The sequence below is a fragment of the Lampetra planeri genome, chromosome 14 (genome assembly GCF_965212315.1).
Source record: "Lampetra planeri chromosome 14, kcLamPlan1.2.h2, whole genome shotgun sequence".
Lineage (NCBI taxonomy): Eukaryota > Metazoa > Chordata > Hyperoartia > Petromyzontiformes > Petromyzontidae > Lampetra > Lampetra planeri.
The window spans coordinates 5,246,180-5,268,838 of record NC_136120.1 but is presented as its reverse complement, the minus strand read 5'-3'; the positions used below and the strand labels follow the sequence as shown (position 1 = coordinate 5,268,838).

The window sequence follows — 22,659 nt, the reverse complement described above, 5'->3', positions numbered from 1 at the left end:
ACATTAATTGGCGGCACGTTTTCACGACCGTACATAAGAAAAAACGGCGAATATCCAGTAGCCGCGTGCGGCGTCATCCGATACGCCGAAAGCACCCCAGGGATATGCAAATCCCAATCTGATTGTTTTTCACTGACCGTGTGACACAGCATGGCGGACAGGGTCCGATTTAGCCGTTCAACCATACCATCCGTTTGTGGGTGGTAGGGGGATGTCCGTATCTTCTTAGTTCCGAGAGCCGCACACACTTCCCCCAGCAATTTCGAAGAGAAATTTCGGCCCTGATCCGTGAGAAGCCTCTCCGGCGCCCCCTTGTCCATAACGTACCCAAATAGAAAGGCGTCTGTAATGGACGCCGCTGACTGGTCGGGCAAGGGCCACGCCATCGGCCAGCGGGAGAGGTACTCCACGCCTACTAGCAAATACTTATTTCCCCTAGCGGATGGCGGAAAGGGTCCCAAAATATCTAACGCCACCAATTAATTAACTCGAGATACCTGAATAGATTGTATCGGTGGCACATATGGATGTTTAGGTGGCTTCCGGCGGGCACAATCGGGACACGCGTGAACGTGACCGACGACATCTGTCGTCATGCCGTGCCAATAGTAATCTCGCTGCAGCGTCAATAGGGTCTTCTGCACCCCCAGATGTAAAAGTGTGTCGCAATGCAGAGTCCTAATCAATTCGTACCGCAATGATGCCGGTACAACAAGACGCCAGCGTTCCTGTATCCCTTCCCTCCACATCAGCAATCCATCTCGGAGAGCGGTTTCCGGCACACCCCCCGCTCCGAGTCCCCCACTTGCCTTCACAGGTCGCTTACGTAACGTCACCAAGGAATCGTCCAACATTTGTTCCCGAATCCACACAGACCTCGGGAGACGCAAAATCCCATCAGCCGGTCCCCCATCAATCGGTCCCGGCTCAAGCGGAGCTTCAGGCACTTCAACTGCCAGCGCGACAGGCTGAGGGGGGTGCTGAATCGGTCCACACCTATGCGTCCCCGACGCACACGCGCAAGGGGATCGCTGCGGCAACCTGGAAAGTGCGTCCGCATTAGCGTGACGCACACCCTTCGATGGTGAATTTGGAAGGAAAATTCTTGCAGCGTGTCCAACCACCGCGCCAACTGGCCGGATGGTTGGTCCATCTTAAGAGCATACTGCAAGGCCGCATGATCCGTGCGAACAATAAACGACCGACCGTACAAATACGGTCGAAATTGGCGGAGGAAAAAAACAATAGCCAAAAGTTCCCTGCGAGTGACGCAGTAGCGGGTTTCAGCGGGAGACAAAACCCGACTACCATACGCCACCACGCGTTCCACACCACCTTCTGACTGAGACAACACCCCCCCAATGCCAGTGTCACTCGCATCCGTATCCAGAATGAAGGGATGTTCAAAATCCGGATAATCCAACGTCGGTGCAGTAGCCAATAGATCGCGCAGGCTTCGAAACGCCGCCTCCTCTGGCGGTCCCCAAGCAAATTTATGTCCCTTTCCCGTAAGGAGATGCAAAGGCCTCGCGATCGTAGCAAATTTGGAACAAACCTCCGATAATATGAGGCGAACCCCAAAAACCGACGCACATCCCCCACCGTGGCTGGGGTTGGCCAGTCACGGACGCACGCTGTTTTTTCCGGATCCGTGGCCACCCCGTCCACACTAACAATGTGCCCCAAGTATCGTACGGAGTGTTGTAGTAGGTGACATTTTTTTGGCTTGAATTTCAAATTAGCAGAACGCATCCTGGTGAATACAGCCTCCAACCGCAGTAATTGCTCGTCAAATGTGCGGCTGAAGACGATAATATCGTCTAAATATATCAGACATGTCTCCCACTGCAACCCCGTTAATACCAACTCCATCAACCTCTGAAAAGTGGCAGGGGCCGCATTCAACCCCACTTCTGACACCAATGTAATAAAAGACTCGGACGCTTCTCTCTGACTCCGTGTCCTTTATTTGGGTTCTCAGCTTTTCCCTCACGGCACTCCCTCACGGCACTCCCCTAGAGACCCTCTGCTTGCAGCCCCGGGCTGCTGTCACTATTGTAGCCTCCTTCCTCTCCTTGCAGACCCGCTGCTGAACTCTGTGTGCAGACTCCCGCTGCCGAACTCCCCTTGCAGACCCGCTGCTCCCTGCAGCCTCCTCGCTGCTCCCGCTGCTCCGGGGTCGGTCACCGTTGGCCGACGGTGCCGAACCTCGTTCTCCGTGTATGTGGCGATCTCGCCACTCACTCACTCTCCGCCCTGCGTGGCCTCACTCTTTCCCAGTCTCCAATCACTCCCCCTCCTCTTCCAGTTTCTCCCCTTATAGACCTGAACCCTCTCCCCCACGTGACGTAACTCCTCCCCTCATGACGTCACATCCGGAAGGTCGTTTACGCCCGCATTACACAAGGAAAATGAGCGCTGTATGAAGTAGCTGACCGCATCGTGGTCTTGTGTGGCCTGGCTGTTGATACGCGAGATAGTTGACAAATCTGTGGCCTAAGGTAGGAGTGGTGCTGCAAAATGTGGTACTCGTGCAGTTAAAAGTAGATCATTTGAAGAAGGAGCACTCAATTGCACAGGCATTAATTAACTTTGTTATTTCTATAAGCGCATTTGAAATCATACAGTTTGTTGACTCTAAAAATGTATGCATCAATATATATAAGAGCTGAGAGCAGTTATCCCATGTGTTCTATGTATGACATCACCTTGCATGGAATAAATATATGGGAAGCAGGGAAGCATGGTAGGAGAATGTGCCCGTTAAATCCCTTGGTGAAGGAGGAGTGTGCAGAGTTTAAATGTGTAAGAGAGTCTCATAAAATTGAAATATGATCTGGGCATCCTTCAACTTCCAAAATTCAAGAAAATGTCAATGATATTCGCGATTTTGCCATCTGACTATGAGACAGATTTCTAATGGTACAACATACGCCACTGATGAGCAAGGTGTCAGCAAAATGGGTCTCCAAAAATATTGACCATTGGCTTGAAGTGAACTATCATCAGGTACAGTTGGGCATCGTCATGAGGCACCATTGCACAATATCTTCCACATGCATAAGGCTGTAAGTGAGTGATGTGAAGACCAAGTCAAAGGGGTTATTTTGGGTAGGGGTTACAATTTTGGAACATTGATGGACCAAGCACATTGCATTTGAAGGGGTTATGTATAAAAGTAACGGTTTCGTCAGAGGCAGTTATTACTTTCGATGTCAAGCCATGGGCATTTTGATTCTCTCACCCTGTCCACCCCCAACCCTTGTACATCTTCTGAAATAATCTGGCATTTGTGGCATAGCATAGCTTTCTGCAAGCATTAGTCTCAACAAGGCAACTAGTTGAAGCATGAGACTGTTACTATATAAGTGTTCGTGTTATTCCTGTAAAAAAGGTTACTTTTATCCCATAGCGTTTGTTCAGCAATAGGATGTTTTAAATTAAATAACAGGTTATAATGATTTGATACGTAAGTTGAAGCAAGTTATTGATGTGAGCAAGGTTGGTTGGGGACATTTGGCCACCGCAAATCAATTACTCTGAAGTCATTCCTTTATTTTGTTCTTGACTTTTTTTTCCTTTTAAATATAAGAATCATTGTTCCATGCAATTGGGATCAGGTGGGGTCATTTTAGCTCACCGTACCCCTTCATGATGGCCTTTCATCCTAAAATGCTTAGCTAAGCCCTCTCCTGGACCCAAAGCGCTGCACCCATAAAGGCAGTGTGACATGCATTCTATCTTAATTTACCAGGCTCCAAGCACAGGCCTGAACTATGATGCCATTGGGTTGCTTATTAAATTGCGAATGTCACCGAGAATGATTGCTCTGTCTCTAAAGCGCCAGCGTTCTTGCTGAAGCAAAAGCATCAAACATGGTTAAGGCGTTATCATTTGTCTGTACATGTCACTGATTAATACTTTCAGATACATTCACCTTGCTGAATATCCATAAGTGGTATGACAACAAATGCAAAGGAAGCATTTACGACTTTGCTTGCTTTTCATTTCAAAGCATGTTTTTGATAAATAGAATTTGATTTTTGAACCTTATGGCGGGACCCCGGGGTCCCATAAGCACCCGGCTCTCATATAAACATTATATTATATTCTTTGGGTCTTTCGGTAAAGCCACGTCGATAGCAAAAAATAATAAAATTATCACGACGTTCCGAGCGCAACAAGAGGCAATCGTCACCAGGTGAAAAATATAGGGAGAGAGCTGCCAAGGCAGGAGAAAATACAGCAGGAGAGCTGCTGAAACACGAAGTTATATAGGCTTGAGATGGGCTCAGCCCAAGGATACGTGGGCGGGGCTAGAGGTGGAATTTGCATGTCAATGTAAGATCGGTGATGACCCTCCACGATGACGACGCAGCTGTGGAGGTGGCCATTGTATTGTGAGAGATTAGCATGTCATTGTAAACGAACCAACGCAACGGTGGCTATGCTAGTGAGACATCCAGCTCGTTAAAAAACGAGAGACAACACCACATCGAGGAAAAGGAGCAACGGTGGCTGTGTTAGTGAGACATGTATGTAACTCAGAGAGATGGAAATAACTGATAGCATCGGCAAGTAGGATTGAAACATCACAGCAAGTTATGATTTAAACTGGTTAATAACGTCCTTCCAATGATTGCTCAGTTTGTATCCATCTTCTCGGTTGAAATTGTGTCTGTGTTTATATATCTGGATGGCTTCATGAACGAATCTTTGTTGATAGCCAGTGGGCTTGCAGAGTACTTTCGTCTTCAAAAAATAATTTTTGTGTGTGCCCACAGCGTTAAAACAATGATCAGCCACGGCTGAGGTATTGGTCCTACCGTATTTCAGATCTGCCTTATGTTCACAAACACGGTCCGAGACATGTCGCTTAGTTTCCCCAATGTAACTACTGCCGCAGCCACAGCTTAGTTTGTAGACACCGGGGTATTGCATGTCAGGGATCACATCCTTCACAGATGGGATCAGATCACGAATTTATGTACTGTTTTGAATCGAACCTCGATCTTGTGTTTGCTCATGATTTTGGAAATATTTTTGGTAACACCTGCTATGTATGGCAAGGTGATGGTTTTGATTGGGTCCTCAGATGTTTTTTTCCCAACGGTTGAGGTGATGACTTTACGGATTGTGTAGTCAGAATATCGATTCCTCTTGAGGGCTTGGTGTATGTGCTCCAGTTCACTGGCTAGGTGGTGATGGTCGGAAATACAACACGCTCTAAGGTGTAGAGTTTTGATGAGGGAATTCTTCTGGGATGGATGGTGGTGGGAGTCAGGTTTTAGGTAGGCATCTGTATGGGTGGCATTCCTGTAGACAGAGTGTTCCATTGAGCCATCTGGTCTTTTTTCGATTAACACATCCAAGAATGGTAACTTGCCATCCTTTTCCACCTCCATGGTGAATTTGATGGCTGGATGTAGTGGGTCGCCGCTGCTATTATCCGCATGGCTTAACCGCAAAAAAAACCTATCTGCACAGATGCATACGGACAAGATACATATTATCAAACAGGAGGAATTAACAGTGCAACGTATCTAGCTGCTAAATATCTGCAGGTATTAGGATTGTCATCGATTGGATAAGACTTTATCATCATGAGGCCTCCCTTGCCAGTACCAATCAGTTTCAAGGACAATGCATACATTATCAGAGTGTTGTTTTTTGTTTGCATTTGACTGCAAGTATTGTGGTTAATGTTAACATGATTCCTTGCAAAAGGTGTCAGTTTTGTTGCCAACAAAAGGGGAAAAACCCTATTCGTGGATAAGACTTATGATCCTGCCCATACCCGAGCATGGAGTGCATTCGCTTGTTCAGCTCTTCTGCGCATTCGTCCTCGCTGCTCTTGGATGACATGACAACAGAATGATCCGCGCCAGGTGGGTCGCGGCATTCATGTGCGCAGTGGAACGGAGTCGCCAAAAATAAGTAAATTAATCATGATTTTGACTTCCGTTTATTCGGGACCCCGGGGTCCCGCCATAATGTTCATTTAATTGGTTTGCACTGACCTCGTAGAATTCTGTTTAGCTTGTGTCATTACATTGTGTAGTAAATTGCATTTGAGGGATGATGGCAACATTTTTATGGTGGAAAAACAAAGCTCTTCAGGCATACAAAACATAATATATCTTAAAGAAACAGCGAAAAGTTACATAAAAACGATCAACACTTTACTGAGACATATTTAGAAGAAAGGTCCAGCCTGCTCATAGTGTTCACATCACTGAATGTGAGTAGCATTGCTCAGTTGAACAGACATTCTTTTTACTTGAGATGTGTGTGGATGTTGATGGTAATAATGGTTTTATGTGTGTGTCTATGCTGCTGGTGGTTGTGTGGAAAGTTTGTTCTGATGCCAGCAGCCAAGGGTTCAATTCCTGGCCATAGATCAGAATATTTATTTATGCTGTCGGAATCCGATGAGCTATGAAGCTCTTTTTCACATATTTCCAGTATTATTACCAGTGATAATATGCTCAGGCTGTGTGCAGATCAGGAGATTGAATGACAGCACGAGGATTTAATAATTTGTATGGGGCTTTTTAGTATTAGCCTCATAAAGGAGTTGTGTTTTCCACATATTTCACTTTCCTCCCACATGTCAAACATCCATTCATGGAATTCGCCAAACAGGACAATCCTGAAAAAGAGTGATGAGACTCAGTGATATTTTCTTGGATAAACAAAAATTATGATCTGCCCCCCCTCCTCTCCTAGGTTAGCTCAGCCTAAAAGGAATACCTGGTGCACTTTGTAAAGAGGAATTGCTCTGGACCCAGCACCCCTTGTATACTGTGCCTTGTTATATATATATCCTCACTAAGCAGTGTTTTATTCCAGGAGCTGCATGGTAAAAAAAAATAAAAACGAGTTATCATCCTTGTGTATTTCTATAAAAGTGTGCGCATGTACATATTTAATGCAAATGATAATTAGCATTTCCAAATGGTTAAAAATCCCCACAAAATCTGATGGTATTTATGTTGTTTCCAGAATACTTTTTTAATTAAATTGGCTTCTGATGATGAAAAAGCTTGGTCGTTTTGCACACATGAATAGCTGTTGAATATAGCAGCAATCTCCAGCTGCCATTCATTGCTCTCTGTGGAGAAATATCTTATTATTGAGTCACTCTGGCATATAAGCGCATCACTCATTCTGCATCTGTTCTTAAATGTGTAAAATGTGCATTCTATTGGAAGATATACGCAGAAACACACTTGCCCTTACACTCTAAATGTGAATCCAATCCATCACACTCAATTAAGAAATGCAGAGGTAATTAGAATAATGATGCAAGTAGTGTGCAATTACTTAATTACAAAACATGAAAAATATTTAGGAGGAGGTTTCTGCTTAGGACATCTGGAAAATCCAATATTGAGTATAAGTATGAAAGAAAACCCGAGTACCCGGAGAAAACCCTTGCGTACAAGCAGAGACGCTCAAAGTTTTCACAGATTGGGAAACATCCCACTTCCTCTGCTACGTTACTGCCATACCTCTGTAGGGTAAGCCATCGTGTGTCACACACGTAATTGATCATTCTTCTTCGTAATTGATCATTGCATTATCCACGAACTCCACCTCTGAAGTGCAAGAATTCTAGCCATGGTCTGCTCACCTAGCTTCATGGAAATGTCAACTGAAATCACAGTGGCTAAGGAAGAGAACTGCAGGGATATGTTCTGGAAATGTACTTGAATCGCAAATTTCACGAATAATGATATTGGCTGACGTAAAACCTATCTCTTGATCGAATTACCTTAAATAACGACAAAAATAAGCTATAAAATACATTAAAATTATCATAATAACACAAAAAATGTGCTTAGAATAAAGAAAGTAAGTAAAAAATAAAATGAAAGTATTCAATAGTAAATCTTGACTTAAAGCTTTTGTGACTGCAGGAATTCATATTCTTTGGGTCTTTCGGTAAAGTCACGTAGATAGGTTCAAATAAAATAACCTGTCTACCTTAAATGATTACCATGCTGCACAATAGTATCATCAATTTACCTCATAACTCTATGTCTCATCACTTGATGTCTCTCTCGATGCAGTCGTGTAGAATTCCAGAAGCAATTCGCGGATAGCCAAAATCGTGGATAGGAAGTTCGTGAATAAGGAGGGAATACTGCACTATATTTCACATGAACTGCACTATATTTAACATGAACAACCAAGAGAAAACGGGCTAACAGTCTGGTATATTTGTAAGTGTAAGTTGTTTTGCTATTCAACACAACCAGGAGGCAATTATGGCATTCACTGAGCAGTAGATACACAATGCTATTGCGTTTTTTTGTAGAATGACATGTTCAGAAATTATGAATGCTAGAAAAGAGAGTAATTTTATTGTCCATTTAATCGTAGCATAAATATTGATGAATTTTCTTATTTATTGTTGTTTAGAAGTGGTTTTCATATAGTTCAGTGCATCCCCTTTCTATGAGGTTTTCTTTCTTAAGCTGAACAAAGTGCTATGCAATTATAAGCGCTGCCACTGGCTCATCCTTTCTGTAGAAGCCAGATAACCTTCCACTTAGTCATGTTGTCGAAAATTAATGTGAGAGTACTGTAAGCCAGCTTTGACCTGACCTCAATGCGGGTGAAGGCTGTGAAGAAGGGTGGCTGCATCATTAAAAAGAATAAAACCATTGGAATGGCCAAGTTTTCTCTTCTTTCAAGCGATCGTAAGAGAACCACATTTCTAAAACACAACTCCGCCAGAGAGCGCGTTTAACACGACAAAAAGTGAATACATAATCGTGAAACTTGTGTAAAAAAACACCTTAATTTAGCTTGTTTTCATTAAATAATACTCCCTGCATACCCTTCCTGCATTCAGCCTCAATGCATTATGTTTTATATTGCTTGTGTGGCATTTAACATTGTTGCACGTTGTTTAAAGGCTTTATATATATGTCATGTAAAAGTCAAGAATGTATCAGACTAGCACGGCGTAGTGCTCAACTCCATGTCAGTCCTTAGCCAGTGCTGGGCATTGCACATTTCCACAATAGGAGCAGGCAATGACAACCATTGTTGACCTTTCACAACGTAAGTGTTTATTTTATTGGCCTGGGCTTAAAGAAAGTCTCAGTTGGCCCCATCTGGGATTTAAATCTGTCACCCTTTGCCTGGATGTATCTAAGCGGGACCAGACCCACGTCATGCACGTGGCCTAGAATCACTGAGCTTCATCTTCCAAAATGGAATTGCTCTCTAACACCAGAGAGTTAAAAAAGGGGAGAAAAAATGCCACGCAGTACGTTGGTAAGGGAAGTATTGGATATCTGTGGCATACACTCGGCTATGGTGCTGTTTTGTGTAGCGTTTCTCCAAATTAGGTTTATTCGCTTTATTCGAAAATATGGAGCTATATCTATTGCCCTATAAAAAATAAGTTGCACATGTCTGTCTCTCCACGTAAAAAATGCAAATATGTCTTGCACAACCGATCAACCCCACAACCTACTGAGAGTGCACATTTTTCAGCAGCATTGTTTCCAGTTGTTTGCAAACAATGGTCCGCTTATTTATTTTATTTTTTATATTCTCCACAATGACACCGATCATTTTGAGTTATGTTTTATTGAGTCAAACGAAAACCCCATAGGCTGTAAGAGCAGCAGTTCAGCACCATTGATTCAAGCAATTCTGACTGCTGATGAAACACTATATGTCGAAACTGGTCTTGAGTTTGTTTGTCTTTAAACGATGCTGTTGGATGCTGTAAGAAATATTTTCTTTCTTTTTGTGGGCAGACGAATATTTGAAGGGGACATTTATTGTCTGCTTACTTATGTTGTTATTTATATTCTCCCCACTGACGCTAATTATTATTTTGAGTTATGCTCTATAGCGTAAGTGTGTATTTTAGAGTGTAATTCAAGTGGAAACGCAGTATATTGTTTACTTGGAGCTCACAGGATGTTGTGAGCCATTGAGATGACATTTGTAGGGAAAATAACGTCTTCGTAACACATTGGATTTGACTTGCAATATTCAAAATATCTGACAATTAATGAATATTATTTGTGTCTGATAAGTAATGAATATTATTTTTGTTTTCACACAAAGGGATGGTATACTTTACACCTATGATTGTTCAAACAGATACATACATATATGATTCATAATATGATTTTGTGTTAGGTTAAATATGTGTTGTAAGACCATTCACCACCACCCAATTTGGCCAAACAAATGAAATCATCACATGGTGTACAAGAGTTAAACGCACCAATTGTTATTGTTGAAGCTCACAAGTAGTGAATGTGATGAATGGCCCGTTAAATGCTTGTACACCACGTGACAATTGTATTTGTTTAGCGATGTTGGGTGGTGGGGGGGCTCTTACAACACATATATGTCCAGATCATTATTTGGCCTAACCCAAACATAAATTACGAAGGATCATTTTGGCTGTGGTAGCCTTGTGTCTAAAGTCAATATGTAAGATATTTAACACAAAAACTCAACACATTTGTGAAATGCCGACATAGCATCACCAAATAATGTGTTTAATATATGGTATACTCTTAGCTTCTCCCTGCTTCTCTCTGGCATCTCAACTTTAAATTACCCAGCCCTGAAGCCCATGTAGGAAGTGTCCTTTGTGTGGAACAGAAACAGTGAGTATATGGACTGCAACAATGTTCATATGAAGTAGGTGGTCCTCATTAAGATATCAGTCAGAGGGAAGAGGCTGGCTAGCACCTGGATTTCTTCCATGTGAATCGCCACTTGTCTTTTTAGAAACGTCAAAAAGCATCCCACACTCCACTTTCAACTTTAGTACGCACAACTTCGAATTATATTCTGTGCAGCCCTTTGTCAATCCGCCGCTGTATGGCACCGTGTCAGTCGTGGTTGTTCTTTGACCATACTTCAACACGTTTTGGTGAAGGGGGCCCCAAGACTTGTTCATAAATAATTCCCCACTGATTTTAATCTCGGCGGGGAATCAAACTGCTGGACAACAGTCCAGTCCCTGGTCATGGCGGTATGTAAGTATAGTATGTATGTGGAACATGTATGTATGTTGAACTTCATATTCTTGGGTCTTTCGGTAAAGTCACGTAGATAGGTTCAAAGAAAATAACAAAAAACTACGACATTTCGATGGCAACACAAGCAATCGTCATCAGGAGAAAAAGAGTGGGAAAGCTGTTGAGGCAGGCTGTTTTAAAGGTTTTAAATGGGTGTAGCCCAAGGGTCATAAACGAAGTGGGCGGGTTTAGTGATGTTAAAGTGAGAAATTTGCAGGTAAATGTAAGGTCGGAGAGCTACCTCCACGACGACGAAGGCGCGGAGGTGGCCATTGTATTGTGAGAGATTAGCATGTCAATGTAAGGTGGCAGAACCACCGCCACATCGAGGACATGAGCGACAGTGACTGTGTTAGTGTGAGACATTTAACCTGTTAATGTAAAACCAGAGAGCCAAAAATAACTACTAACATTGGAAGGTAGGATGGAAACATCACAGCCAGTTATGACTTAAACTGGTTAATAACGTCCTTCCTTTTTTATTTTCTTTGAACCTATCTACGTGAAATTTCGATTTAAAGCTTTCGTGACTGCAGGGATTCATCTTCTTGGTTCTTTATGTAAAGTCACGTAAAAGGAAAATAAAAAATAATACAAGTAAAACATAATAAAATAAAATTCTCACGACGTTTCGGCCACAACGCAAGCAGCCTTCCTCAGGTGAAGAACAGGGCTGTCGGAAAGACAGCATCATTCGGACGCTGTCTTTCCGACAGCCTTGTTCATTCTAACATCAGTGGCAAGTGATATCTGAACCAGTCCTTCCGCCGGCCTCCCCACCCCCACCAATGTGCCAACTCACACTGACCAATGTGGTGAAGTATGGTGAAACATAGAGAAGCCTTCATCCACCAGTGAATTGAGGGCTGTAGATTATCATTACATGTCATATCCACACGTTGCATCGCTGTATTTTGCAACACCAAAATGAAGACAGAAAGCACAAACCAGTGCACGGATGACAGACCGTTATTTGTGCTATAACGCAATGATATTGGGTTTACATGCCTCGTTATGCTCCAAGTTGCCTTCTGATACCGAGTACAAATCTATTTGTGAGCCAGAACACACGGTGAATGATCTGAACAATGTGAAACTTCTCTCGCGTTCGCTAAAACTGAGCACCCCCTTCATCCAGTAGGGAACGTTCAGACACCTTTGCCATGAACCTGTAGCCATGGAAGTGCTCTGTGAGCCGAGTGTAACCGAGTCAAGTGTAGGCACACTTTTTTCCCGTGAGCGTTTTTTGTGCAGTCATCAGTGACCGCAGTTGATGCCATCGGTGACCATCGATATCACGAGAAGCGTTTTCAAATTGAAGAGAGAATGGTTTTTGAATGTTCACCCTGAGGGTTAAAGTAGAAATCTTAAGAACTGGACTCGATGTGCTGATATAGGCATTACCCTCCAAAATCACCGATCCATCGTATTTTTATGTTACTTTTTGAATAATGTCAGCAATATGAGCTGCGTATGTAAGTGTTCGTGCGTGCGTGTGTTTGCGCAACCGATACTTTATGTGGCCATACAGAGGTTCTTTGGCTTTGTGTAATAACGGGTATTTTCGTAAGTGTACATATTCCTACAATTAGCTGCTGCATTGTCAAAAACGTATTGCGTGTATTTACATGATTGCCAGAACTGTTCCAATACTCCGAAGGGCGAAGGTGCAGGTGTTCCTGTGCCCCAAGCTTATGAAGATAATTGAAATATTGTGGTTTTGAATTTCAATTAATTGCTTCGTTTCGCGATATCACAGGTAATGATATTGGCCTTTGGATACCTTTTTTATGAATTACCTTCAACAAATAAATGAATTAGCTATTACCTTATTTTCCCGCATATAGCCCGCATATGCATATAACCCACAGACGCATACACCTTGCAAAAATAGCGTTTTGTGTAAAAAAATGTCAGATAGCCCGCACCTCCATATACCCCGCATGCATTCATATCTTTAATGTCGTTACCGCAGCTTAATTCCATGATATTAATACAAAGTTTACATTTGTAATACATTACAATATCAATTGTTAACATTACAATCATAACGTGCACAAAAAACCAAACTAACCGGAAACGAGTGAACTTAAAACATTAAATAAGTAACAAAAGTAAATATCCAATAATTAAGCAACGCATAACTGGTAGATAAGTAAGTAAGCGTACTGTTAGGCTTACCAGCATTCTATCTCATCATATTACAGCTACTGGACCGGTAGTTACCCCTATACAGTTTAGCACTGGTAGATTGCACATTGCGCAGACAATAGCGGCACTACGGTAACGCCATTGCCTCCTGGCAACAAAGTCAATGGAAGTTTGAAAGAAAGCTCATGGTCGCGACTGTATAGTGCTCAGCCAATAGCAGCGGCCTAAGCGACTCGGCAATTATGATTCCACGTTCGGTAGACGCTTGTTAAGGCCCTTCCCATTGTGCAATCTATAGCCTCAGCTGAAACTTTCGCACCCCCCTACAGCCACTGAAAGTATTACTGTAAACAAAGTGCGCCCACTTCAAACATTGTCGTTTCATTGTACAAACAATTCGAATCATTAAAAACGTGTTAACATGTGCAATTTTAATGTGAGTGTTTTTTTCAGCAGTGCTTTAGTCAAAGGTAAGTGTTGCATAGTGGATAGTCCTACCATGAAAAATTAAACGAGTTATGACATGTCACACGTGTAAAATATTTTTGGGATAGCCCGCACCTCCATATACCCCGCTGGGTCTTGTTTTGTTTATAAAAAGTGGTATACCCCGCGGGTTAAATGCGGGAAAATACGGTAAATACATTACAATTATGTGTCTGTCATATTTTAATCTCATCACTTTATTTAATCACTTTATCTCATCACTTTCTCACATCACATTCTCTCTCATCACTTTATCTCTCATCACTCTTTCTCAATGCAAACATGTAGCGTTCCAGATGCGATTTGCGAATAGCCAAAATTGCGGATAGCCAAAATTGAGGATAGCAAGTTCGTGAATAATGAGGGAATACTCTATTCAGGTCCAAAGGTTCAGAGCTAGGATTTTTATTTAGATAGAGGTGTTTGTTAAAAAAATTTAAGTTATGACATTAGAACATGGAAGCCTGAGGATGGCTCTCAAGGCTCTGTAAATTTTTCATATTGTGTGCAGTATTGCAGTAGTTTACTTCATGTGTGACATGAACCAAGAGGTTCACCTTCGATTCCTGGCCATGGGCCCTCTGGGCGTTCCCTAGGTTGACTCGCCCTGAAACCAGTATCTGGTTTGGTGAGTAAAAAGGTGGCCATGCATGGTGTTGTTCACACTGCTCGTAAAAACCTAGGTAATAAGAGTTGCACATGTATTCATGTGCTTAATACCCCCTTGTTCTCCACACTGGCCTTAATAGCTGATCACTAATAACAATTCCCTCAACAATCTATTTAGGCTACACGGGGGATCGTTTATCTTTTGTCTATAGGAGTGGGGACGCAATGCTGTGTTATTTCACACAATGCACTTCCCTGTGACCTGGGTTTATTCTTGGTCAAGTACAATACAATTGCCGATGAATACTGTATCTGAGACTGGCTTGATCAGATCTTTCAACCCAGATGCGTGTGTAACATCTGCAGTGGGAAGTCGAAGAAGGCTGGGCATGGTATTGGCCATACCACCCTGCGTTGTGCCCTGGTAGCCACAGTGATTATTAAGAGCTCTGTGATTGCTTTGTGTGTGAAAATCAAGTAAACACTCGTTGGACCCACTTGCAAGATAATTTGTCGTTTTTAATTAATTGAACCTCATGGCAGGACCCCGGGGTCCTGAATAAAAAAAAATTTTGGAGACTTCGTCCCCCCGCGCACATAAACGCCACGACCCACCTGGCGCGGATCATTCTGTTGTCATGTCGTCCAAGTGCAGCGAGGACAATTGCGCAGAAAAGCTGAACAAGCGAATGCACTCCATGCTCGGGTATGGGCAGGATCATAAGTCTTATCCAAAGCTGCTCAAACTGCCTACACGACTTAAGTCCTTTATTTGTCACAACGGTATGCATAATACAGTGACATTGCTCTCTTATCTTCATTGTTAGTTGTGACCTACCAATGTCTGCATCCAGGATCAATCGATGACAATCCTATTACCTGCAGATATTTAACAGATGAGATGCGTTGCACTATTAATTCCTCCTGTTTGATAATACTTCTCTTGTCCGTATGCATCTGTGCAGATAGTTTTTTTGCGGTTAAGCCATATACCGTTCGTATCAATGCAGATAAGAGGAGCGGAGACCACACTACTCTGTAGAATAACATTGATATAAACGCTTGTTACAATATGAACAGCGCAATGAAAACGCGTACTATTTTATTTACTGTTTACAAAGTGTGTTCACAAATCCACACTGAGAAACACGATGATTGACAGAAGGGTGTAAATATTTTTTTCGATAGTGTATTTAAATAGAGGTACTGCAGGTAAGTAGGTATATAGGTAAGTATCTTCTTGGTTCTTTCGGTAAAGTCACGTAGAAGGGAAGTAATAAAATAATAAAAATAAAACATAATAAAATGAAATAATTCTCACGACGTTTCGGCTACAACGCAAGCAGCCGTCTTCAGGTGATTGTATATAAACTGGGTTGGAGGTGGAAGAGCGCCTTAACAAAAAGGAATGTGCATATGAATAGGAATTTAGCATATTCATGGAAAATGCGTAGGAGGTGGGCGGGGGGGGGGGTTTCAAAGGCATATTATGCCCATGCATTATGCAGGATCAACAGCACCAAGGGGGGGTGCAGGGAGTAGCATTAACAAAGGAAAGGAATGTTATTGATATGTAGCTGCAGTTACTAAACAACCAAGTAGAAAACTAAAGTATAAACTACATAAAAAACTAAAATATAAACTGCATAGCACCATCAGTATACTTACTATACTCTACAATAAGCTGAGTTACTAACAGCAAGTAATACATTACAATTCTACGTCGTAAAAATTATATAATATGCTTCCATCTAAACTTTATTCTCTTACATCACACGAGCATATATCATACTATATACTGCCATAGATAAACCCAACATTAAATTATATACTGTATTACTATAAACCACCCTATACCTTATACATTTCAACATAACACTATGTATTATTCTACCCACCCTAATGTGTATCGAAATGGTTTATTACGTCCTTCCAATGATTGCTAAGCCAGAATCCATCTTCTCGGTTAAAATTGTCTCTGTGTTTGTATATGTGGATCGCCTCATGAACGAATCTCTCATGATAGCCAGATGGCTTGCAGAGAACCTCTGTCTTGGAGAAGTCAATGTCATGTGAGCCCACTGAGTTGTAACAGTGATCTGCCACGGCTGAGGTGTTTGTCCTACCGTGTTTCAGGTCAGCTTTATGTTCACGGATGCGGTCCGAGACATGTCGTTTGGTTTCCCCAATGTAACTGCTACCACAGAGGCAACTTAGTTTGTAGACACCAGGGTACTGTATGTCTGGAACCACATCTTTTACAGACGGTACCAGATCACGGATTTTATGTACTGTATTGAATCGGACCTGGATCTTGTGTTTAATCAGGATTTTGGAGATCTTTTTTGTGACCCCAGCAATGTAGGGTAAGGTGATGGTCTTGAAAGGCTCCTCAACAGGATCCTTCTTGATGGTTGGAGTGATGGCTTTGCGGATTGTGTAGTCGGAGTAACCATTAGCCTTAAGAGCTTGGCGTACGTGTTTGAGTTCACTGGAAATGTGTTCATGGTCGGAGATGCATTGGGCTCTATGATATAGAGTCTTGATGAGAGAATTCTTCTGGGATGGATGGTGGTGGGAATCCGGTTTTAGATAAGCATCCGTATGGGTGGTTTTCCTGTAGACAGAGTGGCTCATTGAACCATCAGGTCTCCTTTTGATTAGGACATCCAAAAAGGGTAGCTTGCCATCATTTTCGACTTCCATGGGGAATCTGATGGCTGGGTGTATGGAATTGATGTGGTCGAGAAATTGGTCTAGAGCAGGCCGGCCATGTGGCCAGATGACAAAAGTGTCGTCTACGTACCTCTTCCATAAGGTCGGACGTAGAGTGGCAGTCTGGATGGCGTCCGTCTCAAATTTCTCCATGAAGATGTTGGCTACAACCGGAGATAGGGGGGAGCCCATTGGGGTATTACTTGCTGTTAGTAACTCAGCTTATTGTAGAGTATAGTAAGTATACTGATGGTGCTATGCAGTTTATATTTTAGTTTTTTATGTAGTTTATACTTTAGTTTTCTACGTGGTTGTTTAGTAACTGCAGCTACATATAAATAACATTCCTTTCCTTTGTTAATGCTACTCCCTGCACCCCCCCTTGGTGCTGTTGATCCTGCATAATGCATGGGCATAATATGCCTTTGAAACCCCCCCCCCCGCCCACCTCCTACGCATTTTCCATGAATATGCTAAATTCCTCTTCATATGCACATTCCTTTTTGTTAAGGCGCTCTTCCACCTCCAACCCAGTTTATATATAAGCTCCTAGCTTGGTAGTGTCTCATTCTTCACCTGAAGACGGCTGCTTGCGTTGTAGCCGAAACGTCGTGAGAATTATTTCATTTTATTATGTTTTATTTTTATTATTTTATTACTTCCCTTCTACGTGACTTTACCGAAAGAACCAAGAAGATGAATCCCTGCAGTCACGAAAGCTTTAAATCGAAATATAGGTAAGTAGTTTTCAGTTTTAAAGGCATAGTTTAACAAGATAACAGTTTCAGTTTTCAGTTTCATTTATTTGGTATAGCCCTGTGAGCCATTCGGCTCTTGAATCGGGTGCAACCGCAACAAACAAAACAAAAACATAATAAGAAAACATCTTAAAGTGACTATGCGCAAACAGAAAAATCCAGGAAAAAACTGTCTTCCAGAAAAAAAGCACCGTACACCAACGCTGTGCAAAATCCCAGTGGGATGCAAGTCAAACAACAACCACAAGACAACTTAGATTAAAGCCATCATTCTAACTCCGTACTACAACAAGCAAACATCACCAAACCAAAACACTTTTCGAAATCACCAAAATAAAGCCATAAGCAATGTAACAGTGATCATAGGAACTGTGACCGAAATTTAACAATAAACGACATAAACAACATGTACCACCACACCCTGTAGCCATAGCTGGCTGCATGATTCACTCCACAACAGCAGGAGCCACCATCCTTCAAACCCATTGGTGAAAAAGAGCAAAGTTTTTGTTTGCATTATAATTTAATGTTTATGTGAGAGCCGGGGGCCTATTGGGCCCCGGGATTCCGCCATGAGTTTCAATTGTCAAAACGCTAATTTTGTTGAGCTGACCTTGTCTTTCACTTTTTTTTATATCTGCTTTCAATGGTTCATTAATTGTTTACTAATTGAATTATCGTCCATGCCACAGAGTAGCTATTTAAAGTTGTGTGTATGTTCTAGGTCGTATGCCCTCTGCACAGCAGAAGTTAACTGTTGCAAGTTATATTTAAGCAAATGTGCTTACAATCTTAACACACAGTGACCTAATTATTCAAATACCATCGCAATATATTTTCCATCAGTTGGAAAGTTTACATTTTGTAGATGTTGTTAATAATGTCCTATAACATTTGGGGGGAGGGGAGTGGGTGGGGTAATAAAGGTTAAAACACATGGGTATCTAAGTCTCTTTTCCACGAAAAGCACTTTTTTTTTCTTCTAGAAAACCAAAGTGTGGATTATATGAATCGGCACTGCCCAGGACCCTCAGAAATTACCCACGTTGTGTTCATACTTTTCAAGAGCTTTCATGTTCGATTAATGGCATCTTAGCATCCTATTTCTGCACATCTTTCAATACTGTGGATGCAACACACATGATCACGTCAGCATGCTGCCATCGTGTAATGGGTAGCATTCTGCACTTGCAGTCCAGAGATCGCAGGTTTGATTCCACCTCCTGGCACGACAGTTCAAACAAAGGGGGCAAAGTTTTTAAAATCCTCCTGCCTACAGGTAGTACATTTATAGAATAGGCCAAATATCCTCTAGATGGGCACTCGTGAGCTTCCTCTAGTGGAGGTCATTCTGCCAGCATTGGTCTGAGCAAGTACATACATTGTGTGAATGTGTAATATCCACCACTGGTGCAGAATTGCCAACAGAGGTGAGAATTTTTTACTCCATGATTATTTGAGCGTGGAAACACAAAACAGATTGATTTTAGTTTTGGTTCGACCACCTGAATATTATGCCATCATTTACAAATCAGGTCAAATATATTGTTTTTTTAAATATTTTTCTTGTTTTTCAACAAAAGCCTGATACACAGCATGAACCGCAACATACACGGACGGGCACAGAAACTCGGCGGGTAGATAATTACAAAATCTATGCTCCTGCAAAAGTAACATATTGTTAAATGTTGTTGATTGCGCTGCATGGAAACACACGTCACCTTTTTGACAAGATAAATACACTTACGTTACAAAATCATCTTCGCTTCAAACACAACCACTTGTACTTGTGTATGTTGAACTTCTTTCGCACTGTACGTAGCCCAACAGTGTGCATTGTGGGTTGAGAGTAGGTGCAAGTGTCAGGGCACGAATGCACACTTCTCATTGGGAATGGATCCATGAATTAAATATTGCAACGCAATATCTCATTCATTCTTACAATAAATACAGTGTAACAACTTGGCAGACTGTATTTTAAATGTGTCTTTGGCTGGTCTCATTGCTAGAGTTGATAGGTATGTCTCTACTGTTGGATACAATAAATGGGTTTGTTTACATTCAGCAGTGAACTGAGAATGCACATTTATGATTCATCCATATTAGAGGTTTTTGGGTTAGATCGCGTAAATATAAATGTGTTATACTAGTAGGAACCTCCTGGTTACACCAGCCCACAGGGGATTATTGTGATTATTGTGTCCGTCCGTTGTGCATCCACAAATGGGAGGGGTGGGGCTGGGTGGAGAGCGGAGTGTGGGGAGGGGCTAGGTGGGGAGGGTGGGGAGGGGCTGGGTGGGGAGGTTTGTACACGAAGCCATCCAAATATACAAACACAGACATAATTTCAACCGTGATGATGGGTACAAACTTAGTAATCATTGGAAAGATGTTATTAACCATGCAAACAAGATTTAACTACACATATTTGGACCATCTTATTTGACAGGCACTATTCTTTAGTTACCGTACAGTTTACTGATAGACAGCAAGTTTTGTTTTACCATGTTTAGCTTCTTTTTTCACACGCTGGTTTCCTGCTTTAAGTTTTACCCACCCAGCAAAATAGCAAGGGGCTGTTTCTTCCTGACCTCCTTTTCTGTTTCTACCATCTACATAACAAAGGCTCAGTCCCATTAGCAGCAGCCGCACTTTAACAACTCTGGCACCTCCCAGCTCAACCAGTCTACACAACAAAGGCTCATTCTTAGCAGCAACCTCAGCCGCACCAACCTTACCATAATTTAAAAACTCCGATCCAGGGGCCTACCTTGGCTCCTCCCCCCTTAACCAGTATATATACAAGGTCGGGTCTCTTAGCTTGATACAGCAATCGTGATGTGACGGTTCCACATGAAGACGGAAGCTTGTGTTGCCTCCGAAACGTCGTCATTTTTTATTTTACTTTTATTAATTGTTATTTTATTTTTTACCTACGTGACTTTACCAGAAAAAAACCTAAGAGTATAGGGTGGGGAGGGGCTGGGTGGGGAGGGTGGGGCTGGGTGGGGAGGGGCTGGTCACCCGGTGGTGCCCTTATAAAACTCAACGTTTAACCTACTCACGCCGGCTTGTGCCCGCCCTCAGTCGGCCATATTTGCGGAATACACCACGCCGCCATTGACCGAGCAACCCAACGTTCCTACCAGCTCCCTCCGCAGGAATGTGTTTAAACCCGCCACCATCCAACACAGCCAATTAGTCAGTTTTGTCACGTAAACAAACATGCCAATTAGATACTAGTTCAGCACACCGGTGTGTTGGAGAGTAAAACCCACAACATTTACAATTGAAGTACGACGTTTCGCCAGAAATTACAACGAGTCTCATCAGGCGAAAGCCAGAATTGGGTGGTGGCGGATTTAACGACACATATTTCCGCGATCCAACCCCAAAAAATCTCTATTATGTATATTGGTCGCGAAAGCCTACGTATTTATGATTCATGATGGTAACTTTTAAATATGCCATACATTAAACAATTGAATTGGAATGAAACAAAACAGAGCTACGTATAACAATATAAAAATGTACGTGGAGTGTTGCTCATCCAGCATCAGCAAGAGAAATGTTGATGATAATGATGATTATGATGATGATGGAAGGGAAATTACCCCCCCTGATGGGGGTTAACAAAGAATGTTCCTCCTCCTTCTTTTGCACAGAAGCCGCAAGAGCAACAAAGCATGGGGACACCAGCTGTACAAACGGCGGCCGAACCCGCCATTGATTTATTAGGACTGGGTGAGTAATGTGCACATTACATCCCGTGCATCTGCCAGAGCATAATAATTTCAGCGATCGCACTCAGCCAAGCATGTTTGATTCTGCTCGCTTTGTGTGCCCACTTCCGTTAATTGAATGGAAGCAGAATAATACGGCAAACCGCTTTCGATCGTATCCAGATAAAACGCCCCTGGTTGCGTAACAGGCGCTGCAAATTGGAAATGCATCAAGCAAAAACAATAACGCAAAGAAAAAATATACAGGTTTGGAGGAATTAATTGTTTTGATAAACAATGGAGCATAAAAAGGGAGGCATATACTCGAGATTGTTATCAAAGCTTTTGTCACAGTTATGGAATGGTCACGATTTGCTTGTTTGTTGTTTATCTTTGATATATCCCGTATTATAAAGCATGAGGTGTGGACCATCTGTACTTTGGTTGAGCTAAACCCTCCTTCCCAAGCTGCTTCATTTCATCTTTCCACATGAGCTGTCTTTCTTATCACCTGTCAGTTGGATAACAAGCATTGTGCACATCTGCCAGTTGTTTGACAATCACTGAGCAGGATCACGATAGTTGCCCATTCCCTACTTGCTTATTGCTATGCAGTGAGACAATACAGAAAGGCAATTCACCTGAATTATTTCCCGCAATGTGCTGTTTGTACACATCCTTTATACATTACAGAGTTGCTATTTTGTGTTTGCATTGACTGGGTTATTGGAGCCTTATGTTGGCTAGGCATACTTGATAAACAAAAACATTCAAACAATGTTTTGTTCTCAAGGTCACTTGAACTTTTCAGCTTTTTGAGTAAAATCCTTCGTTTTATTTGTGAAACCCCATCTTGGGGTATAGATCCAGGCAGTGAACATCACTCAGCATCACATATCACCTGGCCCTTGGTCTGCCTCAGCAAAATAAAGACTCTATTAGGCACAAATATCTGGGCTTGAAAGCCGTTGAATCATGTTTATTTTGGCTTTATTTGGCACTGGTGAAACCGATTGGGCAACAAATGCTCTTTTTCATTGGGGTCCTGGGTACTCCGTATAAACCTGGTGACAACAAAAACGAAAGATCAACAAAAACAATCCAAAAACAGCTGTGTACATGGTCAAGTTCCAAACGGCAAGGTCATGC

The 22,659-nt window shown here is 42.2% G+C and overlaps 1 protein-coding gene across 1 annotated transcript in view; it reads left to right on the top strand.

Moving 5' to 3' along the window:
- Positions 1-22,659, top strand: part of LOC144722329 (stromal membrane-associated protein 1-like) — a 150,054-nt gene that overhangs the window by 65,929 nt on the left and 61,466 nt on the right. Inside the window, exon 6 of the mRNA XM_078600498.1 lies at positions 21,454-21,532. Within this exon, the coding sequence (XP_078456624.1) occupies positions 21,454-21,532 (79 nt within the window). The remainder of the gene's footprint in view (positions 1-21,453; positions 21,533-22,659) is intronic.